We start from the raw sequence: 27,024 nt of genomic DNA, 5'->3' as shown, positions 1-27,024 counted from the left end.
TTCTACGCTGTGTGAAACTTGATTTGAAAACGGCTTTTGCAGGCTATAAAGACTGCGCCAGTTCCATGTTAGTTCTGAGTTTGACGAGGGTGGCTGACGACAACACGCGAGACCGACACTTTTGGGGAAGCGGAGAAGCGGGGGAACGGACTGGAGACAAGGGCGAAAATCCGGGGATGGGCAACTACCGCAAGGTAATTGGCCGAAGAGCACATTAGTGGCTTTGTGACATAGTCCAGGTCATATGAGCGTGAGTAGAGCTTGAAGTTAAAGGCTGAGCCTCTGTGGGAGGCGTCTAGGCTCTGCTTCCCACTTAGACAACTCCCAATACGACCGAAGATTCCCAGCTGGACATTCTGCTTCTCCGTGTTCATCGCTTTAACAACCAATTTTAACCAATAGCGACTACAATTGTCTGTTCTCATGAGACGACAGAATCATAGCTGTGACCAGTGTCGAAGGTCAAAGAGAGGATGCGATGCTCCGTCTTTGGGGGCAGGACAACGCAACTCGACTCGGGGGCAACTCAGTAAGTAATTACAGGACTATGCCCCACCCATGTTCTTCGAGGCATTATTCATCAAGTCTAACCTCTCTGAAAAGACATTGGAAATGGTTCCATCAAGTGCTCTTACTGCAACAAGACCAACAAGACATGCACATGGGAATGGGCAAAAGCTCAGACACGACAACGGTCCATCGCATATGGGTCCAAGTCACCCTCGAAAGAAATAGCAGGCAGGAGGCGTGAAAGGACGGATTCTTCGTTTGATTCTCCAGTGGCTCAACAACCGCTTCCTGCGGACAACGATGACGGCTATTTCTCTTCGTTGCCAGCCGACGGCTGGCGAGTTGACGATTCTTTCTACTTCCCTGGCAAAAGTGATTACGAATGGGGCGTCCCGGCACTACAGCCATCAATATTTGCAGACCCTTTCATCGACTGCCTAATTCCGAACGATGTCCCCTCCTTTCGGACTGAGGTATCGGAGGATCCAACCTCGACGCCTGAGCTTGCCGGTGACGCCACCGCTACAATTTCCTACAAAACAGAACCGCAATTATCTGACTATTTGCCTGGGACCGATTCGATTTCACCAGCTCAATATTGTTACCCCGTACAGGATGATGGACTAATGCCGTTGGCCAAGAGGCGGCGAACATCATCAAACGGAACTGGTTCGCAACGCACATCTCTATCCCTCTTTTCCGCCGACCACGAAATGATATCCAACACCAATAGCCAACTTATTTCAACAAACCTGCTTCAAATATACCACGATGTGCTCGAACACAACCTATCATGCTGGCTGACGGAAATAAACAACCCATTGACAGCCCAGTCGCGGCATGGAGATACAGAGAACCGTACGGGCCTAGTCAGGGAATGGGGGACTACGTGGTCTAATAGGATTTATACTCGAGCCATCCAGCTAGACCGCGAATCGATATCGGCAAATCTGGTGCGCCTGACGCCTGCGCAAGATGCCTCCGTCACTAATGCCCTGCACCTTGCCATCATGGCATTTGCCACGCAGTGGGCGCAGGGGAGCCGTCGGCAAAGAGAGCGATATCCCACGTGTTCCATCTCTTCGGGGGATGATTCGGATGGGTTGGCCGAGGAGTTTGATCGTAGCCTTCAGCATCAGATTTGGGCCCAGGCCAAAAGGGCTTTGCAGGATGTCGACGAGCTGGAGTCTTACCGGGTGGCATTGGCTGAGTTGATATTCGGATTAACGCAGAAGGCTTGGAGTCATGAAGCTGAAGACAGAGGTCCCGGAGGAGAAATGAAAGTCTACCCCCGTGGCATTGACTTGGAGACAGAAGTAAAAGCACGACTGGGAACTATCATTGCCAAGGAGGGACCCCCAATTTACATGGAGAGAGCTGCCCGCAAGGTTCAAACCCTACAGGCCCGATACAACGCAGGCAGGCGAGGCCTTGGATCTTCAATTCTGGAGAATGATGCAGTCACAGCCACCGGCAGCACCCAATTTTTCTCCAACAAGGAGAATAGGGAGACTGCAGGACTTCTGTACTGGTTCGCCGTCATGTTTGACACGGTATCATCGTCGATGAACGAACGGCCCGTCGTTGTGCCCGACGAAGACATCCCGCACTATGCCGACGAGGAGCTCCACGAAACAGCACCAGAAGATGACACTCCTTCGCGTGGGAGATGGGACGTGGAGTCGTTCGTCCACGATGACGTGGAAAACCCTGCCTATAAGCCTACATGGCCATGCCCGTACGAGGACGCCGCCAAAGCCGTCACCAAAGCGGCACCGGTCAAGGTTTTGCTATTTCGGCATTTGTCCTATCTTCAGGGCATACTTCGAAGAGGAGCTCGAGGGAAGAGAGTGGAGGACATTATTAGCTCCACACTTTCTCTCTATCGATACTGGAACAAGACATACGGATCATTCTTTCGAGAGTTGATGCTTGATATCGACTCTGTTCCAGAGCGAATACGAAGCTGGTTCTTTTGCATCTCGTGTCATTGGAATCTCGCTGCACTTATGATAGCCGACCTTGTTGCGTTTGTCGACGACAACAAACTTGGGATTGATAGCGAGGCGCGGGCACGTATCGCGGGCAGGATTACATGGAGGATACGAGATGCGAGCACTCAGGAGCTCTCCGAACTTGCGGCCATCTCAATCCCTTGTCAAGGGTTACAGGACGACTCAAACTTCCACCATGCAGTCAACGAAGGTACTATTTTGACGGAGCCTTGGACAATGATTCTCATCAGGGCATTCAGCATGGCATCTGCCATACTTCTTGGGGAGGCAGACGAAGCTCTCCGCCACGGCGCGGCACAGCTGGGATACACGGGCGGGCATTTCGAAGAAACGCTGGGAAAGGTCTTGAACTGTATCAAGGCCTTATGGCATCTTGGGAAAAAGTCGGACATGGCCAGGAAAGCGGCCGACTTCCTGTCTTTAACTACTGAGAGACTGCAGGCTGATTACGGAGCTGGACGACGGGGATAGGATGCTAATACGAATAATATCTATGTTTGTCTGAGAAATCATACGATGCATCAGCTGTAACCACTCTCCTTTGTTTCGTGGTGTTATCGAGTTTGACCTCATCACCTACTTATCGCAATATGTAATCCATGTACTCGAACTTCCTGACAATTACCAATCCAGCATCGGGGCGCTCCTCGCGTCGCGTTCAATCAGTATGTGTGATATAACAGGGTCCGAGCAGCCTTTCCATCTCTTCGGCTTCGTCATATTCGACAAGGTACAGAGCTACTCCGCATTTGCATGTGTCCAAGGCCCAAAACCTGCCTCATTGCGGTTCCGCTTGTGAGGGGAACCCTGGAGGCGCTGCGGCTCCGCAACAGCTTCGGCACGGATGAAGGGCGAAGGAGGCATACGGTGGGAAAAAAATACACCGCCGGTCTGTCGCGGTATTGTGTCTGACAGGTGGCAGTGTTTTCTGTCCACGACGGTGAGGGGTAACGGCTACGGTTCATGCTTGGTCGTTTCTGTCATCAATACCCCTTCGCAATAGCTGTGATCTTGGAGAAGGCGGCTTAGGCGGGCAAGCAGCTCGTGTTGTTGATTGATGTCATACTATTCGTTGCTAATGCCAACTCAACCTCGTATGAAGCAAGACCCCAGCCCTCAACTTGGGCTCCAGTGAGAATACCCGAAGCTCGAATGCCTACGGCTGATGCCTCTTCCGCTTATTACCGCTTTCACCTGTATTACTTTTGGAGAAAAGGTCTTCAAGCTTCTGCTGTCCCTTCTCAGCCGTTTTCACCTTGACTTTTTCACTGCCCAGTACGGGCGGCAGTCCCTGAACACGCCGCTTGGCGTCCTCCAACAGCTCCAGCTCGCGATCGCGCTGTCCCTTGACTGTGGGTATTGACCATGTGTTGGACGCTGCACCTTTATGAGCTAATTTGTACTTTGATCCCTCGAGATGCGTTTCGTAAGTATTGGCATCTATTTTACGGACGTGCTACACAGTACAAGTCAATTAATCTTCTATGTCGGGATACGGTAGATAGTGAAACTCACCTGATGTGCAACGATTAACCAGTGGTACTCGGTCCCTACAGGCGCACCGCTTCTCGCAGGGGCCTTCCTTGCCCTTCTCTTGGTTGTCTTGTAGTCTATCTTCCACAAGTCTGGTTCCTCCTTGGTCTCCTGCCACACTCCCCCGTCGTAGTTCCATGTGTGAGATCCGCCGACAGCCATGCCAGAGTAATACTGGCCGTTGAACGACTTGAGAGAGTTGTAACCGCCGCCGCCGAGGGCGTAGGATTGACCGGCTGCTTTCTTGTTGGCTGGAGCTTGTCCATCGGCTGGCATCGCCTCATCCAGCAGACTGGGATCCGTCAGATCGGTGGCTGCATCGAGTTCGTCGAATTGATCGGCTTCATCGAATTCATCGCTCGGCATAGGGCTACTCTTAGCCGGGCTCTCACGCTCATTTGAATGACTGGACTCGTCGTGTCGCGTTGAAGTTGGTGATGCATGCTCTTCAATATGAGATTGCTTCAATCGCTTCGAGGTTCGAGGCATGGTGAATGATGATGCGCCAGTAATCAATTGTCCATCAAACTATCAATGCGGAAGGTAATGGGTAGCTGTTCAAGTTTACCATTGACAGTTGACATATTATGTTTTCAGTGGCAGTTCAGTCATACAAGCAGGCATGGCGTTGATGATTCGAAGATGACGTCGGCGCTGATCTGGTGCCATTGACATCCCTCAAAATTGTCATGATTGCCCACGATGATCAAAGATCGAATCAACAGGTCACATCGGGTCGCCGAGACTCTAAACAATCGCAAATTCACTTGATTCATTTGATGATAGTTCCTCACATAGAGAAAAGACTTTTTCTCATTAGGGGAAAAGTAAACTCCAGAATATGCATTCTTATTTGTCTGCTTACCTAGGTATCTCAACATATCTCCTAAAGCACACGAATTACATGCGAGCAGCGAGCCGCCTTTTACCTTGAATTCATCAAACATGGTATTTAAAAAGAGCTAACATATTTACTCGATGCAAATTTTGTTCAACCATTTACCACAGTACCACCGTTGCAGTGCAGTGTCTGTCCGCTAACACAAGAGCTGTCCATTGAAGCAAGGAACACGACACAGCTTGCGATTTCGGATGGTTGCGCTGGTCGGCCCATAGGACTGGTGAATTCCTTTTGCGCCTTCTCATTCATCGTCGCGGGAATCAAAGGAGTCCACACTGGGCTTCTGGTTAGCTGCATGCTAAACAGGATTGGAGTGTGTTTTCTTTTACTTACCTGGCCCCGGGGCAACGGCATTGACTCTGATTCCCTTTGAGATATACTGATTACTCAGACCGCGTGTGAAGGATACAATGGCTCCTTTGGTAGAGGTATAATCCAGCAAATCGGGCCGGCCAATGTATGCGTTGATAGAGGCATTGTTGATGATAACAGCACCGCGTTTCATGTGCTTGAGGGAGTACTTTGACATGTAAAAGTACGAGTGAATGTTGACGTTGAAAGTGTGAACCCATTGCTCGTCTGGCAGGTCGAGAATATCCTCAACCATCATTTGATCTAACCGGGGTTAGCATTTCTGTCGTTCCATGATTCGGAAAAGCCACTTACAGGCCGCATTGTTGAAGAGAATATCGATGCCGCCCATCTTTTCCAGAGCAAAGTCCACTGCGGCCTGGCAGTTCTCTTTCTTGACAAGATCCGCAGCGAAGAGATAGCATTTTCCCCCAGCCGCCTCGACCTGCTTCTTGGTGTCTTGTGCATCCTGCTCTTCTTCCGGGAGATATGCAATGGTCGTTACAGCGCCCTCCTTGGCAAACAGCACTGCAGTAGCTGCTCCGATGCCGCTATCGCCGCCGGTGATGAGCGCCCTTTTCCCCTGGAGCTTATTTGCTGCTTTGTACGTCGTGCTAGTTCCGCCTGCCTCGGGTAGCTCGTCGCGAGTCGGCTTTGGATCAGGCATATCCCGGTCCTTGCCCGGGAAGTCCTGCTTGGACACAGGAATGTTCTTCTCTGCGATAGACGGTTAGTAGCGGTTTTTCCTTTTTTGAGAGCATGTCGATGGGAAGATTGTACCGTCTTTGAATTGGGATGCCATGGTGGCTGAATGCGATAATCAACTTCACGTGGCGCGTCTAATAAGTTTCGTGGTTGATACGAACGTCCAACGTTAAGAGATTGAAGAGATCGTGGTATGCAGAGGTTATTTAAAAACTCAGATTGCCGTGCTGCGATGGAGATACATCAATCTCATGATGACACGGGAGCTTGACCAGTGAACATATATGTGTCGTCATGGTGTGGACTCCAATTGGTGATGAGGCCAAGATTACAGGTCGAAGTGGCCAAATGACGTTATGCACTTTACACGTGTGTACAGAATAACACTTGCGATTTGAGGCAAGATGGGAAGAAGATAACCATTCTTTCACCAACCCAGCATAATAATGAACGCAATGATCCGAGCGGGCCGAAATTATCGATCGCGAGAAGCTTAAAGATCTTAGCCAGGGACTCGGATGTGGGAGCCTTATTAGACTAATTGGACTACTAGAATGCTATCGCAATAAAATAGCCAAGCATCGCGACTTAGGGTATTATTGGCAGATACGGACTGAATGCATAAGGTAGTATAGTCTGGCCTCTTATTCATTAGCGATACTTCATTAGACCTGCTTTACAGTCAAAGGATCAAGATGTGTTGTATCCATGACGAGAAGTTGGCGACCTCTTCCATTGTGCTATTCCCGCATTTCCTTCCCACCAGCCAGTCCGCGTTACCCTAAGATTGGTGTGAGCGGTCGTACCGGATGACGGATTTGCCATCAGAGAAGTTTGATAATTCGAAATGAACGGGTCGCTGCTGATTACAGCTATGGAGCGCTCCCATCTCCACCAGCAACCTTGGCAGAGATCTGGTCGTGAGGTAATCATGATGTCCATTCTTGCTTACCCACAAGTCAAGGTGGCGTATTCTCGCATCCGTATAAATGATACACTGCCGTTGCTATGGTGCTTTTCTCATTGTTAAGGCCACTATCTTGGCACGAATTCATATTATCGCTCTGTGTAACTTACTTCTGTTCGCCGCCTTTCTCAACGCAAAGAGAATATTCTATAGATTCCAGACCACGGCGAACAAGTCATCATGGCGGATGTACCGCGGCTCTTCCAATTGAGCGGAACATGCAACAACTATCCATGGGGGAAAAAGGGACACGAATCTCTCGCTGCCAAGCTCTGCGAAAAGACGCCGGGAACTGATTTCACCATCAAAGACGATGAACCTTACTCAGAAATGTGGTTTGGTGACTATCCAGACTTTCCGGCGAGGGTTTTAGAAACCGGCCAGCCACTCGCCGAGCTGTTGCAGAGTCACAAAGAGAAGCTGCTTGGCTCATATTCCGTTGAGACATTCGGAAACAACCTCCCATTTCTACCCAAGGTATGTCGAAATTGTCTCCTTAGCGAGAGTAATGGCGTCTAAGTTGGGTGTCACAGATCCTTTCGATAGCCAAAGCCTTGCCACTGCAAATTCACCCAAACAAATCCCTCGCAGCCACGCTTCACGAGAAGGATCCGGAAAAGTTCACAGACTCCAACCACAAGCCAGAAATCGCAGTGGCGCTGTCAAAGTTTGAGCTCTTTGCCGGCTGGAGAGACATCAACCAGATTTCCGCCATTTTCAACATCCCCAGTCTACGGCGCTTCGTACCCGACGGAACCAAGTCTTGGACCGATGAGACCCTCAGAAGCGTCATCCGCGGAATACTGAAGGCAGATGAACAGACCATCCAAAACATTGAAGAAGACCTGAAGCGACAGTCGCAAGAGGACATCGAGAGTCTCGGCTACCCAAGTGACATGTTTGAGCTTATTCGGCGCATGCAATCGCAATACTCCGCGACGGATCCAGGTCTGTTGGTGGCCGTGTTGTGTATGAACTTCCTTGTCCTGGAACCCGGTGAAGCAATCTTCATCCCGGCTGACGGCATCCACTGTTACTTGTCCGGGGACATCGTGGAGTGCATGGCCCGTTCCAACAATATGCTCAGTGGAGGACTTTGCCCCGTTGCAGACCGCGACAGCATCGATCTCTTCGCCGAGACGCTCAAGATCGATTCAAGCACAAAAGGGGAGAATCTCATTTTGCCGGCAAAGCAAAGCAAAGATGGAGCCAATGGGCATACTCTGGTATATCAGCCGCCCATTGGAGAATTCGACCTGGTTCGAATCGACTTGACGGCTGGGTCGGAGGAACAGATTCAGAGCCACAAAGGCCCGGCGGTCGCGATTGCGATTTCTGGAGAGGGCGCCATTGAAGGTGATGGTAAAAAGCTTGCCGTCAAGAGCGGGTTCATCTTCTTCATTGCAGCCGAAACGGCTGTGACTGTCAAGGCTGATACGGGCTTGCGGTTGTACGCCGCTGTCATACGGTAAATAGAAGCTCAGATTATCAAAGGATCTGTTCTCTCAGGTCAAGGAATTGTGCCAGAAAGAGAAACGCTGGATCGCTTATCGTACTATGCTTTCGAAATATGCAGTGTTCCAGCGAGTCGAATATCTCGACTGCTCGCTCCAACAAATATCTTGTACTCTCCCTCCTGAATAACCCACGACTGAGAAACCACATCCCAAACACTGAAATCTCGCTTCGTAAGCCCGAAGTGAACCGTTCCAGCCTCATGTGGATGCAGGGAGAGTTTGCTGAATCCACGCAATTGCTTCGGTGGACTGTTTGGAATGGCCAAGTACAGTTGTGCAACCTCGCTTCCGGACATATCGCCGCTATTGGTGATGGTTGCGGTGACTTGTGCAGCGGCCTGCCACAAGTCGTCGCTACATCTCGAACGGCGAAGACTTTTGGCCTTCCTGATGGAGAGAGCCGAATAGTCGAACGACGTGTAGCTGAGTCCGTATCCGAACTCGAAGCGGGGAGTGATGTTGTTCGCATCGAAAGCGCGATAATCGAGATAGACGCCTTCCGCGAAATCGCATTGAGGATCGATATCATCTGGAGAGCTGCGCTGGCATGGTGCGTAAACTGAGTAATCGCTCTCGTTCTTCGCAATTGTGTACGGGAGTTTTCCTGAGAAGTTGGCCTCGCCATACAGCAGCTTCACGAGGGCTCTACCGCTGTCTTGACCTGGCAGATGAGCGATGATGGCGGCAGTAACATTGGGATGCTCAATCCATTGATCGACGAGGCGTGTGCCCGCGGCATGAACGACGACAATGGTGTTGGAGCAATTAGCGGCCACATTCAAGACTAAGCCATCGCTGAAATCGTCGTGAAGACCCTCGCGGTCCCAGCCCTCCGTTGCGATGGCGTTGATGAAGACCAAGCAGGCATCAGAAGCAGCATTGACTTCGGGACTGAAGGAATCCAGATCCCAATTCACCCACGTGCCGTCTTTGCGGGCTCGACGCTGAAGAGCAGCAAGCGGCTGGATCAAACTATTAGTCAAGTTCTGCAGCAAATCTTTGAAAGGAGAGTTACGTACATCATCTATATATGATGGGGCATTTGCGCCAGCCCGGCCGCCAGTTACTATTGTCCCTCCCTTCGCCGCCTGGTCGAAATGTGCTTCATTGCCCAGTACGGCCTGACCCATCTCGGGAGATGAGGTGTATCCGAGCTGAAACAGAATATCAGTATTCTTCGTGCGTGGGATCGTGGCATCGTAGCCAAAGACGGAGACCATGGCGAGCTTTTTCTTGAATGGTAGCGCATTGTTCTCGTTCTTTACCAGGACGTGGCCTGCAATTGCGCCCTCGAGAAGAGTAGGCTTCGATGCGGGATCTCGTGCATCGACTTGCTCATGAGGCTTCGTGAGCTCTTTCAGGCCGATGCCAGGTACTGGAAAGTTGTCGCCATCTTGACCAACCAAATACCATGCAGCAACAATTCTTATACGCAAAGTAAAGTCAACATCAAATCTCATGGAGCAATATTGTGGTCAGAGATCCTCACCTCGTGGCCATGTCCGTTATCCGAGACTCGCTGACCGTCCCGTTTGCAACCGCATCTGTCAGATTCTTGCCCCAAGAACCACCAAGAGGCATCACCATGTCGAGCCCAGCATTAGCGCTTTGCACATCGTGCTGGGCATTCCAGTCAAGCATGACGAAACCTCGAAACCCCAACTCCGTCTTGAGGATGCCGTTCATGAGCTTGTCGTTCTCGCACCCGTACGTGTTGTTGATCCTGTTATAGGAGCACATGACAGATCCCACGCCAGCATGCACACTATCCATAAAGGGCCACAGATAGTATTCGTGTAGTGTCTTGTCGTCAATATTTGCAGACACGGCCTCGACACCGAAATACGGACGGCGAAGCGTCTCTTGTTCGTTGGCGATGAAATGCTACGAATCAACAAGGTCAGCAATCCACGTTTAGAAGTTGCGCTTGTAGATCATCCGCAAGCACCTTAATGTTCGCAATAACGCCTGCGTCTTGCATTCCGGTGATTGTCTCCGCGTTCAATTGGCCAGAGAGATACGGATCGATGGAGAATCCCTCCCAATTTCGACCACCCAGAGGTGTTCGTCCTAATGGGCCGGCATTGGGACCAAGTGGAACGTTGACTGAGAGCAGTCATCAGCATACGACGATACCGACGAACGGAGATAAAAGAAATGGACTCTTACCTCCTTTCGCTTTAAACTCCTGGCCCATATAGAACCCCCTCTCATACGTCAAGTTCCGATCCCAGCTCGCCCCGACGTGAATGCCGGATGGATAAGAGTTGACCAAGTCGGTTGCGCGAACTCCGTTGCCAGCATCGTGGACACACATACCGGGCCATCCTAAACGAGGAACGGAGCCAGTGTTGCCGGCACAGACATTGTCGCCAGTATATCCACGCGTGATGTTGGCCTTTTCTTCCAAGGTCATTTGTCGCACCAGGTTTTCGGCGCGACGGTACGCGTGAGCCCACGGCCCGTTTCCCCTGCTTTGCTCTAAAAAAGGTGGAAGATGTTTTAGCATCGGGAGCATAAGAGCGAGATTTCTATCAGTAACGAGATTGAAACGTACGCGTTGAAGGTATTTGTGATGCTCCTTTGGCTGCAGCGCCGCTTGGGGGCAGAGCTGCTGCCACCAGAGCCAAGCTCGCAAGGCTGGATAGCTCATATAGCCGCATGTTGAGAGTCGAGACGTTCGCGGTTGCTCTGAACTGTTTTGGTTGCCTCTGCACTCAGGGCACTTGTCTTATACCGGGGGCATGCCGGGCTTAACATCGGTGGGTAGGAGATGTCAGCTCAAGCTTAAGTTTGAGGATCGTGACGATTGCAGGATCCGTTCACCGCTGCGAGGCCGATGTTCCCCGACAAATAGGAACACGATCCGTTGGCGGGGATGACCCTTGATCACAGCCGTTGGGACCCCCCCACTTCCTCAAATCACCTGCTGCGTCTCGTGAATGTTGCTAAGATCGTTCAACAGTAACATTCTCTATCCCCGCCGTGCTGAGCAGTTGGGTCAATCCTGGGGAGGGAGATGCAAGTGATGAGTTTGAATTGAAGCTCTTAAGACCCTGCGGAGAATCGGAGAATTTCCAAAGGCCTCCAATGTACAAGTGATGCCGGACGTACACGGGATGTCGCACGAATTAGTGCTTCTCTTCGTACTAGGTACTCCGTAGGAACCTTGATGATTCTGTGAAATCATGCTTCTTGGCAGCAACACCATGTACGAGCCCCCTCGCCTTTTCAGCCAAAAGATGCTGTCGAGCCGGGTTTAGGCATCAACGCAAGATTGTAGAATGTTCGTTCACTATCGCTTGACGCAGCCCAACGCCCCCGCTTGAACGAATACCTAGGTGAAGGAGGGCGGTATTTCGTTGATGCTGATGACGGCGTTCAGGATCTTCAAAGCATCTGCTTGTCCACCACCGCAAAGGTCGTGCTGTGCCCATATTCGCCGTATAATTTGCTCTGTCGAGGCGAGGTTGCTCAGTGGCCTCTCGTGTATTGCATTCTTCAGCGAGGAAAGAATCAGTAGCCTGTCGTTGTCATTTTCCGCTTGCAGAGCCAGCATGATCATGATGAACGGTCTTTCGCACAGGCCGAGATCGGCCAAGAGGCTCAGTGCTTCCTCTGCACTGGCGCGTGACAGGCGCGAATCGGAAAAAGAACCGCGAACCACACGATCCAGATAGATGAGAACGGCAAGCTGGTACATGCGAGCGATCGTGAGATACCGCTTCCTGCTCCCAGCCACGTGGTAGTCTTCTCTATCGATGCCGCTGCATAGCTGCTGACCAATGTCTCTGATGTTCCTTTCGAGGTCATAAATGGCGTGTGAATGCCGTTTCGATAAATATTCCGGATCATCCCGGTCTTTGATGAGATTGATGGCTCTGCTCAGGTATTCTAGAAGTTCGAGTGAGCAGCCGAGGGTGCTATGGATCTGTTTATTGCTTGTCAATCGCATCGATCTAGGCGAAGATGGGGACGTCGTACCGTGCTGAAGTGGCTCGTGGACACAATTTTGGCAATGCGCATATCCCGCTGCGCAATCGCTGCCATTTCCGGGGTGCGTCTCTGCCAATGCTGAAGGCTGAATTTGTAGAGGACGTTGTGGTAGAACACCCAATCCAGCAGCGTTGCGTGTTCGCCTTCACTCACTTTATGGCCTTGATAGCTTGACTTGACAATCGTCATGCAACCGTCAAAGTGGACTGACCATACTGTTGTTTTCCCGCCGGGACAGAGGACCTGAGAAGAGAACCAACAAATCATAAGCAAATGCGACCAGAGTGAGGCACAAAGAGCACAGCGATGCTACAAACCTCGTATAGACTGAGAAGCAGGCTCGCGGCAATGGCCTGAGCTCTGCATCGGGCATCTTGGATCCGATCAATTGCACCTTGCAGCGCAGAAACAGCACGCATCTGATGCAGCATCGCTTCGTCTGGCCTTCTAAGATACAGGTATGAAATGGCGTTCATGGCATATCGTACTGCAAGAGACGCGATACCATTATCTGTGAGAGACATTCGGCGAAGAAGACCACACACATCTTGTCGCAGATCACCCCGAGAAGTAATGAGTCGAACAGCAGACGACATGTCGGCATCGTCTATTAAATCAGCATGTTATCCAGAGACATGGCCTACATTCCAGTAGCAACAATCAGATGATAGTGTACTTACATATTGGAGACTTGTTGCTCCCAAATCGGGGTAGTTGCGGTGAGCGGCGTATCGATGGCATCCAGACGGCCAGCTTATCGGCTGCATCGTAAGAAGCTTTCTGTTAGCGGAACAAATAGGAATGGCAGCTATGCTCTCAGAAGCTCACAATCGGATTTGAAAGCCGTGCTGTCGTAGTAAAGCATCATGTCCATATTGGAGGTGTTGAGGAAAGGAAATGCGTTGGCCGGATACTTCCGATTGTGAACCTGGGCGGTCATGGCCCGACGCTCATCACCGTCACGAGGCCATGACAGGTTGTAATCGTAGCCAGAGCAAATCTTCTTCCTTCTCTTGCAAGAAGAGCAGGCTGGCATCAGTCTGTCGCACGCGATCTTGCGAGCTGAGATACGTTAGTCACCAACCTGATTACACCAAGCCGAGGTGGCTGACAGAAATGAGTGTACTTTTACAATTGAGGCATGACTTCTGCCCTCGGGGTACGGTAGTAGAATCGTCCGAGCTGGCCATGATGTGCCGACGATGCCTCCTTCGTTGGTCGTTTCTCTTTGCCTTGTCGTAATGTCAAGCGGGTGACTTGATATCTTTCAAATGACTTGGAAGACGAAGAGATGATGCAACTATTCTAGAACCACACGGTGCGAACGCTGACTCCGGGCCCCGGTTTCTAGGCCGTTTCCCACTAAAGAACGAACCCCGCAGGCCAGAGATTAGCCGCCGAACCCCTTCCGTCCCAAAATAAATACAGTGTTAGAAGAGAATACCGGGGACTGGAAGAGTCTCGAAGCGTGCTGACTACGTGTTTACCAACCTACATATGCATGCTGACGATGATACCAAGCACTCGCTGGGAGGTGTTATATACTGATGGCAGTGTCGTTAAATTTTACAAGACATAAAATCTCAAGAACACGTTCAATAAGCAATCTTTCGACTTGCAAAGCAGTGAACCTTCAATCGCTCACATACGGAGATACGGAATCACACCATGATGTATCACAAGTTTCCTCTTTTGGGCAGAAGAACTACCAAGCTGTTGTCGTTGCTGCTGCGAGTCACAGTCAAGCACCGATGAAAGCGGTTTTGGCTTCTCTGGCCAAGTCGATCAGCAGCATCCAAGACGGTTTGTTCTTAAAGGTACAGGTCCGGTCGCGGAACAACGCTGTTCCACCTCTGCGAAAATCTCTGCCTCGAGCTCACAGCTTCAACTGGGGCTAGCCAGAAACGACCCCTCCATCAGACCATTGCTTGCATCACACCTCTTGACTCTTTTGATGACCTCCAACCCTTCTTCGCAGCCAATTTGTTGTTGACGAATCTCACTCCAACTGCTCATTATTTTACTATATATATCGTGATTTTCTTGTTCTGTTCTGCAGCATTCTCCTCCAATTTCAGCCCCAATCCTATCACTGCCCGCAACATCCCAGTTGCCTCTCTTCGCATCAAGAAATTCCGCAAATATGGCGCCGCAAGAGGAACCTTGCCGCATCCTTGTCATGGCCTCTGGCAACGGCTCAAATTTCCAGGCATTAATAGACGCCATCGCTAGCGACGTCATTCCCAACAGCAGAATCACTCGCCTGATAGTGAACCGCGCAAAGGCATTCGCTACCACTCGAGCAGAGAAAGCAGGCATCCCATGGGAATACTTCAACCTGATCAGCAACGGATTCCTCGCAAAGGGGGAAAAGGATGAGGCAAAGACGGCAGAGGCAAGGAAAAAGTACGATGCTGCCTTGGCAGACAAGATTTTGAAGCTGGACGAAAGGCCGGAATTGATCGTCCTGGCGGGCTGGATGTGGGTGTTTTCGTCCGAGTTCCTGAGGCCGTTGGAAGAGGTGGGCATCAAGGTCATCAACTTGCATCCCGCATTGCCTGGTAAGTGATTTGCATAGGACCGGTGTGTAACTGATAGACTTACCGACTTGATGCGCAGGGCAATTTGACGGAGCTCATGCGATTGAGCGAGCTTACGAGGATCTCAAGGCCGGAAAGATCAAGTACACCGGTATCATGGTTCACTATGTCATTCAAGAAGTCGATAGAGGTGATCCCATCATGATTCAGGAGATTGGCTGGGAAGGAGAGGACCTTGAAGCTTTGGAAGCAAAGATTCATGAACACGAGCACGAGCTCATTGTCAAGGCGACTGCAAAGGTGGTCAGAGAACTTATTGATGCTAGGAGAAAATAAGTAATAATTGATGCTTCACTAAGTTCACTGCGTCGCCAGAGTTTATTGCAACGATGAGAAGAGCGACGTGTAATCATTTCCGGAATAGATGCCGTTTGGATATAGCCGGTTGGTAGGGTGATGTTGATAAATGATTCCCCAGGGTAGCTGCTACACGAAACGGCGCAACTTCCGACCTGCAGAAGGTGAGGTGCTACAAGACATGACCACATGTGTCTTAACGCACTTTTGAGGGTTAATCTTTCGCGTCACTCACTGTCCTACAGACATGTATCTAATTCCTAAGATAATCGCTATGCCTGTATCCATAAGATACATCCAACGCAGCTATGAGAGCTGATCCACCCAATGCGATCCTTCCGCCTCCCTCTACCGGCCGCTTTGTAAAGTCAGCATCATCATGAAGGACTCTGCTATTACTTCTGCATGTCATATGTCCTCAGCTATGGGGTAGGCGTAGAGTATTCTTGAATTGCTTTTACTCAACACCTTGCATCACGTTCTTAATGTAGCACCAACTGAGAAAAGTCCAAATCAAAGAAAATTGTGCAGAATTCCAGAATTAGTACGCTGATTATCTGAGAGAGCGTGATCTTAAAGCCTTCTCCAACTGGCTACACAGGCATCTGCTGCTTATCCATCCACCGAGTATCTGACGTCTCGCTTTCCGTCAAGCCTCCCTTACTGACCACCTGTCGTGTCGGCTACACCATCTAGCTTATACAGAGGCTCAAGCTTCGCCTTACGCTGGAAGAAGATGTACCTTTTGATCCACCAGGGCAGCCATGTACCGACTTGATAAGACATATGACGCCGCGTTGATACACCAAATATGTAGTCAAGCTCCTCCAACGTGCGTTTCCTAAATGCGAATTAGCTCCTACCACGCCTCGTATGAACATGTATATCAAAACATACATTGTCTCTGGAACGATGAAGAAGATGACCACGAAGGCGAGCATGTTGAGTCCAGCGTAGAAGCCAAACGCACCAGTAGGCCCAAGTGCCTTCAGCAGCGAAGGGAAGGTCAAACTCAAAGCACTGCCGACAGCATTGTTGATGCAGATGGTCAGACCAGCGCCGAGCTCTCGATGAGATAAGGGAAAGGCCTCAGAAAAGTAGATGGAGGGCAACGGCCCCATACCTGACTTCTGTTCAGTAACTTGTCATTCCGTCGAAGAACGTGGACACTTACCAGGCCCATAAAAGGCAGTAAAAAGATAGATGAAAAAGGCGATGCAGGGAATCCTGGCACCGTTGGAAGTTGGCATGAGGAAACAAAGCCCAGCGGCCAGAAGGCACCAGGCCATATTCGGGAACGTTGTGAGAAGCAAGTTGCGTCGGCCAAAGGTATCCATGGTGTAAACTGCCGGAAAGGCAAAGACGAAGAGAACAAGGCCGAACCCCATGGAGGCAAGCAGGCTGCTGAGTGTTGAGTAGCCAGCCTCAACAAAGATAGTTGAGCTGTAAAATGCCATGCTTTGTAAATATCAAGTTAGTGACCGAGAACTGAAGCGTCGTCGGATGAATAAGAGTACTTACATGTTGATGCCGGAAAACTGCTGGCTGATGACAATCCATCCACTGGCAACAGCCGCACGCCGTAACCGAGGAACAGTGACAAGCTCTCGCGCTCTTTGCAGATAGCTGACGCCGGCAAAGGCATCTCTTTCTTCCATTACCTGACAGTGAGCGTAGTACAAGTCTCTGGCAGCCTGCATCTCGGTGTTTCTCAGTCGACAGAATGACTGGAACGACTCGGGATATCGTCCTTTCTTCATCAACCATCGAGGTGATTCTGTGTGTAACTGTTAACCTATGATCCTGGATTGTGGGTTTCAGCTGTCAGCGTACCAGGGCAGAACCAAACAAAGATGACCACAGGAATGGCCGGCGCAAAGGCAGAAGCAAGTTGGAATCTCCATGCCAGCTTTCCGACCCGATAAAAGATCAAGTTGCAGCAGTAACCCACGAACATCCCGAACGACACCCAAAGCTGGAAGCTCGTAACCAGGCCACCGCGAATAGACGCCGGTGCAACCTCTGCGGAGAAGACTGGGATCGTCGAGATCTTGATACCCATCCCCAGCCCCATAAACAGACGGCAGATCATGAGACCCCACCAGTTCTGCGTAAATGCTTGGGCAAGAACAGGAAAGATGCAGAACAGCCCTGTGGCAAAGACAGTGCCCCTGCGGCCGAGAAGGTTGTTCACCGGATCAGCCGCCCATGCAGACAGGAGTCCAAAGAGCGTTGGGCCGGAGTTGATGACCCCGACGAGCCAGCCATTGTCTTCAATGCCAAATTCTTGGGGGAACGACAGATTGGCACCGTTGGCACCAGTGTTGTCCCAGCCTTGAATGGCAGAGCCAAGAGAGCAGAGGGCGATGGTGTAGTAAAGAGCTCTAGGCAAGTGCCAGCGATGGGTGACTTCGCGCCTGAGCCAATACTTGTCATCGTCAGTCAGCTCTGGGATATCTTCAAAGTCGACCGGGCTTTGAGCTGCGAGGGCACCTCTGAAGAAGGTGTCCTGCTTCTCTTGAAATCCGTATTCTCTACAGAACGCGATGACCTGAGAACGAAGATTCTCCTTGGATATTCCCATCAAGGGATTCCAAATCCTATGGAATTCATATTAGCCTTGGCACTTTGAGAGAAGGTATCAGGTAAGGGGCCCTACTTTGCGTTGACATTGCGAGAGAAGCTTGGACTTGCGTCTTCCACATGGGAGAGAAACTCGTCCTTTGGTTGCTTCAAATCTGGTGAATGAGCCATGACTGTCTGCTATTCCTGGAAGGATGCGCGTCAGCTCTGGCGAGACTTGACTTGACGGAAGAAGATGAATCTCTAGCAGATCACCATGCCCCATTATATATCTATTTTCAGCCCATCCCGATCATCGTGAGTCTGCTAGAGTCTTTTTCCCCATGGGGTTCGATAGTCGGTTCTCCAACCCCAGATTCTACGTTCGGCTTGTTTTAGGACGGCGCCATGGCTTGCTTGGCTTGCCCCTCCCAGCCACGTCGAAGCCGAAGAGAATGATGGTATGATTAAACTTTATGTGTTACCGCGCAGTGAAGACCAGACATTCCGCCTCCTATAGGGCCATATTGCAGTAATTCTGATGTTTTTTTTGAGGTATTTGGGTTGAGCATTCTTTCCCCGTCCTTCTGACTCCTTGTCAATACGAGGTTATAGTACAATTAAATGCGAAAAGAAGCCCGGGTCGGTGTATGCGCATTTGTAGGTAGACAAGACGTCTTTCACTATAATCACGGCTCCAAACAGAAGAAAACCAACGAAACTGACCACATTCCCATCTAATTCCCTGCGTGTGTCCAACTCACCGATCCGCCACTCGGTACTCGACCGGTCCGGGGTGGAGATGGTCATCCAGCCATATTCGTCTCACGCTGCCCTGCGTGTGCTCTGACTTAGCGGAGGTGTGGGTACCTGGCAACCTGGCTCCTCTCTGCCCTGCGTGTTGTTCCCCAGCAGACAATCCCACTACTACGCGTACAATCTCTATTTAGCCATTTAAGCTGTCGTGCGGTAGCCAACAGCTGTCCGAATCGGCACGGAGAATTAGATTGAGCTTTAACTTTCCCCGCATCTACCTGCTTTAGCGAGGATTACAGAGGTCTGCCCTGCGTGGTTCAGACTCAGCCCTGTGCAGGTCTCCCCAAGGGGCGTGAGGAGACACGAATAGTGTTTGGTGAAGTACAGACTGAATGATGTGTACTATCAATGATGCCGTATGAGTGGTCTCCATCTCGTGAATGTGGGTAGATTTAAGATTGTATCGCTATATAAGCCCGTCCAACCATCGCTATCTGCACAAACATTGACAGAAAGCGTGAACTCAGCCTGAAGCTCTCCTTCTGAACTGCTACAACATACATACATATTGCCATCAACGCTGCCAAACATTGTTTGAAGCTCGCATCTTCCGTCACTGCATACGAAATGGGCAGCAAAGACTCTCAGACATGGCTTGAGAAGCTCGAAGAGCAACGTAAATTCACCTCGGACGAACATAACGAGATATGCTGACGGAAAACGCAGTCAACGTCGACGTCGACTGGATGGACCCCGAATACATCAAGTCCATGCCCATCAAGCCGCACGACCAGACGAGCAACCAGCTCTGGGTCGACATCCAGCTCGGCCACCCTTCCAACGCCGAGCTTCTAGCGCAAACGGCCAAGGAGTTGAAGGACAAAGGCTGGTTGGCAATTTACACCAGAATGGTACTTGGCGATCCGCTTCCCATATCTTCTCAATTTAACGGATTCGTATAATGACATCCTGCAGGCCGTGTTGATGTGCAAGAAGAACATTGATTTGATCCAAGGTCGAGTTTTGCTGCAGACTCTTCCCTCCAAGGCATATGACATGCAAGCGACGCTCGACCACGCTCGGCTGTATGATCAAGAATTTGCCAGAGCCGGCATCGGCCGAGACAGATACTGCATCAAGATTCCATCCACTGGACCAGCTTTGAACGCGGCCAAGGTCTTGAGCGCCGAGGGAATCCCGACACTGGGAACGGCATTGTTCGGCTTGCCTCAGGCTATTGCTTGTAGTCAAGCAGGAATGCTGTACATCAGTCCCTACTTCAATGGTTCGTCCCGGTCCTTGTATGACAGGATTTTGCGGAATAGAAGCTGATGTTCCATATTCCTGAAGAAACTCGAGCCCACGATGATCTATCGCTCTGGCCCGACGTCGAGGACCCGGCCACCCAGCATCCCATGAGCGCCCGCATCTTCCAAATACTCGAAACGTACCGACGCCTATACAGAGAGACTGGCAAAGAGCAGCCGCTGCTCAAGAATGCAAGGTGAGACAAGGCTATCGGCTCCCGATGACTATGGCTGACAGTCCGACTCAGCTTCATCTCGGCCAAAGAGGCGATGGCAGCGGGCGAACTGGGATGCCATTCTGCCACAATCTCCCACACTGTCCTGGACCAGCTTGCAAAGTTGAAGTATGACGGTACGAAACAGCCCGGCGAAGGAACACCCAAGCCTGTCCACGTGTACAAGAACCCTCCGAAGGTTCCCGAAAGGTTGCGTAAGCTTGCGAACATTGATCCGCTTGCTGCCGCGGACTGGGATGGCAAGCTGGCCAGCACCGACATTGACTATCTCGCCAACGGCGGAGAAGAGCTAGGCAAAGCGATTGAAGCTGATCCGATCACCAAGGAGCGCCTGGCAATCGCTCTAGAGCTCTTCACCGGTGGTGAGAACAAGAGCAAGGACAAGATCGACGCAGCGGTTCGGGCCTTGTGAGGGTGTCATATGGCGGGCTCTGTATGTATGTACACTGCGTCCGTGTATGTCGAGGCGCGGGTATAGATTGAGCATTTTTTAGATACATGAAAATGGTATCAGCCAGTATAGACATAATTGTTGTTGTGAAAGGTCGACGGATCAGCCATATGCATAACCGTTGAGTTGAACCGTAGTGCCTCATCGTCGAGGTTGGTGGTTGCCATGTCATACTGCAGTGGCAAATGTGTGTAAGCTGGCGATTTCGGAGGGGCGGCAGCGTTGTAATCGGTGGTCAGAGCGAGTGAATTAGGCATGTTAAAGTCCATCTCGTTTGACATCCACGGGATGTCCATGCTCAACGAAGTCGACGCGACGTTCGGCTCGGCTGCCGGAGCCAGGGGTGGTTCAACTGGTAGAGGATGCTGCTCTGTAGCCACATACGACGACGGCTCATCCAGGAAGATCTGTCCACTGCCGGCTGCTTGGTGCTCATTGTTGGCATCTATGGATGGAACGCCGGGGCCTAATATCGAGACTCCGGCCTCGTCTAGTACTGGAATCGAGGTGGCTTCAGGATCATCCTCTGTAACTCGAGGTTGAAGAGCCTCAAGTCCAGCGTTGAGACGCCATGTATTCAATTCGGAGAGGAGATGATCGCGCTCGGCCACAAGACGATTAATCTTATCGAGGGATTCGGCAATTTGCTGCTGCTCAGCCTTGTGCAGCGCGACGCTCTGATCAATGACGACGTGTTTGGACAGGCGATTGGGGTCCGTGGATCGAAGCGATGGTATGAGGCCGGCGAGTAACTACCAGACTCCGCGTTAGCTGTGTGCAGGCAAAAGAGACAACGGAACGCCAATCATCGTCGGCGCCGCTCACCGTCAGTCGTTCCTTGAACGCCTCTCGTCGGGACCGCTCAAATACTCGATGGGCTGCGCGATCGTCCGCGGTCCAGTTCCTGATGCGCTTCTTCTTATTTCTGTCGGGCGACGGAGGGGTAGCCGTCGAGTTGGCCCGGTCTGCCATGGGAGGCGAGGTGTTTTCTGTCGAGGACATCGAATCGATCGGCTCAAGGTATCCGTGGCGAAAACAACCGCGAACTTGGGGGAAGGATATGAGGCCGACGCCAGTGAAGGTGTTGGCGATGCTTTTGACTGGTCCGGAGCGGTATCTCGGTGCCTGAATAGCGGCATTCAACCTACGGCTGCGTTTAAAGAGCCATCAAATGGATCGAAGCATCGTGAGCTGACAAAGAGGGGAAGCTTTAGAGTTGAGTCGAGCCGGTGGCGATGCTTGTTATGGTCATCCAATAGATGCACAGTGCGCATGTGCAAGTCTGGTCTTAGACCTCCAGCTCCTGGTCCCCGCCATTTTGCAGCACAATCAGCGGCCATGTGCTCAGTTACTCAGTGCGACGTTCCAGCACTTCTACTGGCCGCTTTTTAAGCTCCGATGCTCCCAGCGGGCCAGAATCTGGGGTACATGAAGCGCTAACGGTAGCCGGAAGGCCCTCGAGTTGTATGAGAAGGCTCAGCTGATCATTTGTCACGATGCTGATAGCTACATGCCTGGACAACGGTTGATGTCATGGAAACGGAACTCCGCCAGGTCATTTGAATTGAATTTGAGTGCTTCGACTTGCTGTAAATGTACTATCATTGTTTTTGACATGATGCAGATGCTCATGCTGTTACGCCGTTAAATATTTCCCAAAACGCTCATGTCACCTTGATACCATCCGGATAGATCTGTCGTCATGTCCAGTCCGCCAAAGCCTCCCATATTAGTGTCCATATTCATGCTCCCAAAGTCCTCTGCATTCATAAAGTAAGAAAGCCAATCTGTCGTCATGAAAGAGTCCAGAGTCGTATTCGGATAAGGGGGGAAGTCGGCATTCATGGCTGGTGTGAGATCTGCCATAGACAGTCCATGTGAAACCAATCCCGGGCCTGCTGGGGGTAGCAGCCCGTCTCCGAGTGGCAAAAGCCCATCTCCCGATCCCGAGACGATGCCGTCCCCTGATGTTTGCATTCCGTCCCCATAAGAGCTGCTGCCGGCCTGCGGCGAGATACTCATATTATCGGACAAGCTTGTTGATGCCGCGGCGCTTCCGGGTTGAGAACCCTGTGACGAAAGCAGGGGTTGCATTTTCGGGAATTCTTGTCGGGGAGCGAAGCGCCTCATGGTCGCCGAAAAGATTCGATCCAAGACATCACGGCTTCGCTTCGCCTCAGGCCAGTACTCTCCCGTCGCACTGAGAATATCCGATGCGGCCTTCAAAGAAGTAGTCAAGCAATCGAAATTGACCTGGTCCGCAATACCGTCGGGTGTCCAGACGCAGTAAAACAGGGTCATAATACACAGGAATAGTGAGTGAACCGTCAGCCATCCATACCGCAGCTGGTTTTCGGCGTATAGCTTCGCATACAGCTTGCTGCAGGCAATGGCACTGCTGAAGCATTCGGACAGGGATGCCTTTGTTGGCTTCTGGAATACGGGATTCGGACGGAGCACGAGCATCATCAGTTCGTGGTATCTGATCTCGCAGAGATCATTCAGGTAGTACGTGCGCTCTCCCTCGGCGTGCCTGGGAATCTCCTCTCGCCATTTTTGCAGGCGGCTGATCATGTCCGTCCGCCAGGCTGTCATATCGGTGATGGCCGGACTGACATAGGGCGGGTAGTTTCGATCGGTACAAAACAAGACAGTCTTAATCTCAGAACTAAATCTCGCCCATTTGAAGAGGTGGATGGCGCTTGTCATGGTTGTAAGGCTTCCAGGTGGTCTTGTGGAGGGCCGCACTCCATCTTCCGTCAATTCATCGTCATTCACATCCTTGGGAAGCTAGATAGCGAGATACGTTAACACACATACTCATCGATCCTGACGGGCAAATGCCAACTCACTCTCAATTCGCATTGCTCATCAAAAAATCCCAACGGTCGTCCCATTGTGGTGCAGAGTTGCCGATTGATGGTATATGTGCACCAAAAGATCCTCGTGCGAAGCTCCACCTGAAGAGGGTTGAAATGGCGAGTATTCCGCACGTCACGATGCAAGCCCAGCTCGAGACACGATGCCAGAGAGTGGTAGTGAAGCGTCCAGAGACTCAATCCTGAAGACGGGTCGTGAAGGGTGTACATCTCAAGCAGCAGAAGACACTGGCAAGTGACGAGTGACGGCGTTCTGAACACAGTGTCCAGACGCTGCAGAGCTGAAGCATAATAGCCTTCGCCCAGCATGTGCCGCCTCGAGCGCCGACCGTAGATGGTAGCACCAATGGCCAGGACCATGAATGCGTGAAACTCCTCTAGCGGATCCAGAGTCTCTCCGTTGTAAAGCTTGTGAATGATGGCGTGGTGTGAAGGTTCGTGAAGGAAAGGGAACTGCAGGTGAACGGAGTCAAAGTATATCTGGGTGAGGAACATGGTCTGCCTCTTGTCATTTGGGAAGTCCTTGGCCTGCAGGTCAACTAAATCCCCAGGGAGAAGCGCATCCTCATCATTGCCCGCGGAGCCGCGGAGGTTCACCGTCTCGATGTCTGCAACATGTGCTAAGCCCGCAAGCACGAATTTGGTGAAGAAGAGGCCGCTGGAGGGTCCGAGGTATCGAAGATCAGAGCCACCTGATATGGATATCAAGCTCATCTGCTCTGTGATCTCATGGGGCGACGATTCATCCGGAGACTCCTGAGAGCCCTGGCGCGATGACGATTGACCACGCTCAAGCGTTGATGAGTGAGCTCGTGATGGCCGCCCCGGCCCTGAGTTGAGGTCGACATCTGGACATCTGTCCCGAACAATGGACTCTAGCCACGCAACTCGCGCCTCAAGATCGGTCAAATAGCTGTACAGATGTTACACGGCGTTGATTAGTCAGACTTCGACAAGTACCTAAGCACACATGCGTCGAACGTCTGTCTTACTTTCGAGGTATTTCACGAGATGTGCCGCCATCCACGCATCGGACACCGGCCTTCTGGCAGCCTGAGCATGCTGGCAGCACGCCGTCACACTGAGAACGGCATCTTGGTCAGTCTAAAATGAGATTGCCAGGTCAGGGGCGAGGGAGACGTGCCCGAATCTTTCTCTTCTGACACCGAACACAAGCTGCGCTTATCCGGGCTCGGGTCCTCGGTTTTCGGTGGGGTTGAACATTGGCCGGCGGCGGATCACGGTCTGGGTTGGAAGAGCTCGGACTCGTCTTCGATGGCTCCATTACGATTATTGAGAGCTGAGTAGTGCAACCCCTCTCTCGTCCAAAGAATATATATATGTGTGTGTTAGAGGCGCTCTTTCAGTGAGTGACGACAGGGCCACTGGCTATGTATGAGATTCTGCGGAGCTGGCGGACAATGAGATTACCAAGCAAATTGGGGAGGTAAGCGTCACGTGCGCGTCAGGTGCCTCCGGTCACCTCCATGCTAGGCATTTGTCAGCCTCTCGAACTTCCGGGAATAGTGGCTGCACGTGTGTTCTGCATCGCATCTTCATATCATTCATACGATTTATGCTTCTCAGGCATTAGGGAGATGATGCGTTTATTCTGTGTCTGTCCCTATTTTTGCTTCTCGACGACCAAAGCAACGCCTGTCTTTGTATGAGACTTTGAAGGCGAAGAGGAGGAATCCGCACTACCAGAAGCGCTTGAGCTGGAGCTTGGAAGGACGATTTGGCATCAATGAGCCATGCAAATTCTAGGCCATTTCAGAGAGTCTATCCATTTCAGAGAGTCTATTGATCGCTAAAGTCTATATCTATAGAAAGTTTACTATCCCGACCTGCAATTTCCCAGAAGCCCTCCGCTTGACCAACAGTTCATTACGTCGTTACCAGGCGAGCGAGTTGTCATATTCGTCGTTTTCAGCCGCTTAGTTCTGGGCAACGAGAACAGCGCGGTATCGCACCTTGCCCTCAGTCAGTCGACGCATGGCATCGGTCATGCCAGTCTCGTTGAGCGGGAACTTCTCGATCTGAGGGGTGATCTTGTGGCGAGCGCAGAACTGGAGCATCTTTCGCATCTCGGTAGTCGAGATGACCACGGAGCCCTGGATGCGGATGCCCCTGGCAGCGACGTAGAACATGACAAGCTTGGAAGGGTTGAAGTCGACGGTGAGGGGGTAGATGGTGCTGTTGGGGGCCATAAGAGGGATGAGACTAGAGAGAAGTTTGTCAGCACTGGTGATGCGACGCAATCGGGTATCCTGGGGTGTGGGAACTTACGCATCATAGTCGACGGCGGCACTTCCGCAGAGGAGAAGGTGGTTGATGGGCTCCATCTTTCCCTCAAACTTCTCTCCCTGGCGGAAGACATGGAACTCATTGGCACCGAACTTGAGGGCCTCCTCACGCTTGGACTCGCTGCTAGACAGAACGACAACGTGGCAGCCCATGGCGGCGGCCATCTTAATGGCAAGGTGGCCGAGGCCGCCAATGCCCATGATGGCAACTCGGTCAGTGGGCTTGATGCCGTACTGGTCGAGGACGGTCCAGACCGTGGCACCGCCACACATCAGAGGAGCAGCATCTGCAGGGTCGATCTCATCGGGAATGTGGAAGACGCAGCGGGCATCAAGAACAGCACCTTGCGAGAAGCTACCGGTGTCGAAGTCGGTGTAGCCATATGCGACAGCCTTGGAGCAGTACTGATCCCAGCCTTGAAAGTTCTGTCAGTGTCGTGTTTTCAGTTGGCGTGAGTCTGAAGGTACTTACCAGTCAAGCACTCCATACAGTCGCCGCAAACTTGGCGGATGTATCCGAAGCCAACAACGTCGCCAACCTTGTAGCCGGTCACGGCTGAGCCAACCTCCTTGACCCGTCCGATTCCCTCGTGTCCGAGAGTGAGATCGGTGTGTCTGTAGTGAAGGTCGGTGCCGCAAACACCAGAGTGTGTAATCTCGACGAAGACATCGTTGGGCCGGAGTTGTCTAGTGACAGTCTTGCGAACGGGGACCTCGCCCTCGGCTCCGCGATAGGTATCAAAGGTAACCTGTCCGCTCATTTTGGGTATGGTGATGCGATGTGTGGGTGTTTGTGTTAAGGAGGGTGGTTTATTGAGAAGGTTTGGGTCTTCAGATGATTGACTGGATTGTATTATTGAGGCTGTTCTGGATGATTGAAAGCTCCTTTGAAGAGCAGATGCCCGTCTCTTTAATACTTCCAACGAGAGCAATCTCTCGACCCTCAGTTACCCACCAATTTTCATGCAATGCTACTATCAATACAATGAAGAATGAAACAGAAGAGAAAAAAACTCATTCCCATTTGAGCATTACAAACATGCTTCGTAATTATTTCGGACGTCAATCCGTGCCACTGCACCTGTTTCAAGCACACCGGAAGATCCCATCCACGGAAGGAATTCCTGGACGGCGG

At 51.3% G+C, this 27,024-nt stretch overlaps 12 protein-coding genes across 12 annotated transcripts; 4 read left to right on the top strand and 8 right to left on the bottom strand.

The window, feature by feature from the left end:
- Positions 1–423: 423 nt before the first annotated feature.
- On the top strand, positions 424–2,996 carry BBK36DRAFT_1121497 (hypothetical protein; the record flags this gene model as incomplete). Its single annotated transcript, XM_024890829.1, has 3 exons — positions 424–529; positions 604–747; positions 931–2,996. The coding sequence occupies 3 exons, from the start codon at positions 424–426 to the stop codon at positions 2,994–2,996; spliced, it is 2,316 nt and encodes a 771-aa protein (XP_024748322.1).
- A 685-nt stretch (positions 2,997–3,681) lies between these two features.
- BBK36DRAFT_1122651 (hypothetical protein) lies at positions 3,682–4,424 on the bottom strand (the record flags this gene model as incomplete). The annotated part of the gene is made up of 2 exons (XM_024890967.1): positions 3,682–3,981; positions 4,041–4,424. The coding sequence occupies 2 exons, from the start codon at positions 4,422–4,424 to the stop codon at positions 3,682–3,684; spliced, it is 684 nt and encodes a 227-aa protein (XP_024748321.1).
- A 624-nt stretch (positions 4,425–5,048) lies between these two features.
- On the bottom strand, positions 5,049–6,116 carry BBK36DRAFT_1135651 (3-oxoacyl-reductase; the record flags this gene model as incomplete). The annotated part of the gene is made up of 6 exons (XM_024892714.1): positions 6,091–6,116; positions 5,626–6,027; positions 5,599–5,600; positions 5,298–5,572; positions 5,261–5,267; positions 5,049–5,232 (listed from the first exon to the last, which is right to left on the bottom strand). Exons 1-6 carry the CDS (start codon positions 6,110–6,112, stop codon positions 5,050–5,052), a joined length of 891 nt encoding a protein of 296 aa, XP_024748320.1. The 5' UTR covers positions 6,113–6,116.
- A 1,046-nt stretch (positions 6,117–7,162) lies between these two features.
- Positions 7,163–8,454, top strand: BBK36DRAFT_1160228 (hexose-6-phosphate isomerase; the record flags this gene model as incomplete). The annotated part of the gene is made up of 2 exons (XM_024894274.1): positions 7,163–7,459; positions 7,516–8,454. 2 exons carry the CDS (start codon positions 7,163–7,165, stop codon positions 8,452–8,454), a joined length of 1,236 nt encoding a protein of 411 aa, XP_024748319.1.
- Positions 8,455–8,537: 83 nt separating this feature from the next.
- Positions 8,538–11,008, bottom strand: BBK36DRAFT_55497 (glycoside hydrolase family 3 protein; the record flags this gene model as incomplete). The annotated part of the gene is made up of 5 exons (XM_024898254.1): positions 8,538–9,461; positions 9,519–9,924; positions 9,989–10,383; positions 10,448–10,605; positions 10,669–11,008. 5 exons carry the CDS (start codon positions 11,006–11,008, stop codon positions 8,538–8,540), a joined length of 2,223 nt encoding a protein of 740 aa, XP_024748318.1.
- An 827-nt stretch (positions 11,009–11,835) lies between these two features.
- BBK36DRAFT_1203820 (hypothetical protein) lies at positions 11,836–13,685 on the bottom strand (the record flags this gene model as incomplete). The annotated part of the gene is made up of 6 exons (XM_024897283.1): positions 11,836–12,430; positions 12,484–12,669; positions 12,813–13,102; positions 13,176–13,256; positions 13,324–13,557; positions 13,622–13,685. The coding sequence occupies 6 exons, from the start codon at positions 13,683–13,685 to the stop codon at positions 11,837–11,839; spliced, it is 1,449 nt and encodes a 482-aa protein (XP_024748317.1).
- Positions 13,686–14,638: 953 nt separating this feature from the next.
- On the top strand, positions 14,639–15,371 carry BBK36DRAFT_1121546 (formyl transferase-like protein; the record flags this gene model as incomplete). The annotated part of the gene is made up of 2 exons (XM_024890834.1): positions 14,639–15,056; positions 15,115–15,371. The coding sequence occupies 2 exons, from the start codon at positions 14,639–14,641 to the stop codon at positions 15,369–15,371; spliced, it is 675 nt and encodes a 224-aa protein (XP_024748316.1).
- Positions 15,372–16,052: 681 nt separating this feature from the next.
- Positions 16,053–18,146, bottom strand: BBK36DRAFT_1169779 (hypothetical protein; the record flags this gene model as incomplete). The annotated part of the gene is made up of 6 exons (XM_024895362.1): positions 16,053–16,233; positions 16,290–16,515; positions 16,567–16,850; positions 16,914–17,169; positions 17,226–17,992; positions 18,052–18,146. The coding sequence occupies 6 exons, from the start codon at positions 18,144–18,146 to the stop codon at positions 16,053–16,055; spliced, it is 1,809 nt and encodes a 602-aa protein (XP_024748315.1).
- A 1,191-nt stretch (positions 18,147–19,337) lies between these two features.
- Positions 19,338–20,665, top strand: BBK36DRAFT_1207244 (aldolase; the record flags this gene model as incomplete). The annotated part of the gene is made up of 5 exons (XM_024897387.1): positions 19,338–19,386; positions 19,437–19,621; positions 19,686–19,995; positions 20,061–20,214; positions 20,266–20,665. 5 exons carry the CDS (start codon positions 19,338–19,340, stop codon positions 20,663–20,665), a joined length of 1,098 nt encoding a protein of 365 aa, XP_024748314.1.
- Positions 20,666–20,763: 98 nt separating this feature from the next.
- On the bottom strand, positions 20,764–21,708 carry BBK36DRAFT_1203801 (hypothetical protein; the record flags this gene model as incomplete). Its single annotated transcript, XM_024897282.1, has 2 exons — positions 20,764–21,456; positions 21,530–21,708. Coding segments are annotated over 2 exons (872 nt in total), but the record flags the coding sequence as incomplete, so codon positions are not given.
- A 640-nt stretch (positions 21,709–22,348) lies between these two features.
- BBK36DRAFT_1203799 (DNA-binding domain-containing protein) lies at positions 22,349–24,606 on the bottom strand (the record flags this gene model as incomplete). The annotated part of the gene is made up of 3 exons (XM_024897281.1): positions 22,349–23,494; positions 23,557–24,496; positions 24,554–24,606. 3 exons carry the CDS (start codon positions 24,604–24,606, stop codon positions 22,349–22,351), a joined length of 2,139 nt encoding a protein of 712 aa, XP_024748312.1.
- A 792-nt stretch (positions 24,607–25,398) lies between these two features.
- Positions 25,399–26,999, bottom strand: BBK36DRAFT_1135650 (GroES-like protein). The gene is given in 7 exon segments (XM_024892713.1): positions 25,399–25,415; positions 25,520–25,806; positions 25,873–26,305; positions 26,362–26,655; positions 26,721–26,845; positions 26,863–26,882; positions 26,893–26,999. 3 exon segments carry the CDS (start codon positions 26,648–26,650, stop codon positions 25,521–25,523), a joined length of 1,008 nt encoding a protein of 335 aa, XP_024748311.1. The 5' UTR covers positions 26,651–26,655; positions 26,721–26,845; positions 26,863–26,882; positions 26,893–26,999; the 3' UTR covers positions 25,399–25,415; position 25,520.
- Positions 27,000–27,024: the final 25 nt, after the last annotated feature.

Source organism: Trichoderma citrinoviride, assembly GCF_003025115.1.
Source record: "Trichoderma citrinoviride strain TUCIM 6016 unplaced genomic scaffold BBK36scaffold_9, whole genome shotgun sequence".
Classification (NCBI taxonomy): domain Eukaryota; kingdom Fungi; phylum Ascomycota; class Sordariomycetes; order Hypocreales; family Hypocreaceae; genus Trichoderma; species Trichoderma citrinoviride.
This window is presented reverse-complemented; position numbering and strand designations above follow the sequence as displayed.

Coding starts and splice junctions, on each gene's coding strand:
- BBK36DRAFT_1135650 (XM_024892713.1), bottom strand. CDS start 26,650: ATGAGCGGACAGGTTACCTTTGATACCTATCGCGGAGCCGAGGGCGAG. Junction 26,306..26,361: donor CTGTATGGAGTGCTTGACTG/GTAAGTACCTTC, acceptor AGAACTTTCAAG/GCTGGGATCAGTACTGCTCC. Junction 25,807..25,872: donor GCCGCCGTCGACTATGATGC/GTAAGTTCCCAC, acceptor ACTTCTCTCTAG/TCTCATCCCTCTTATGGCCC.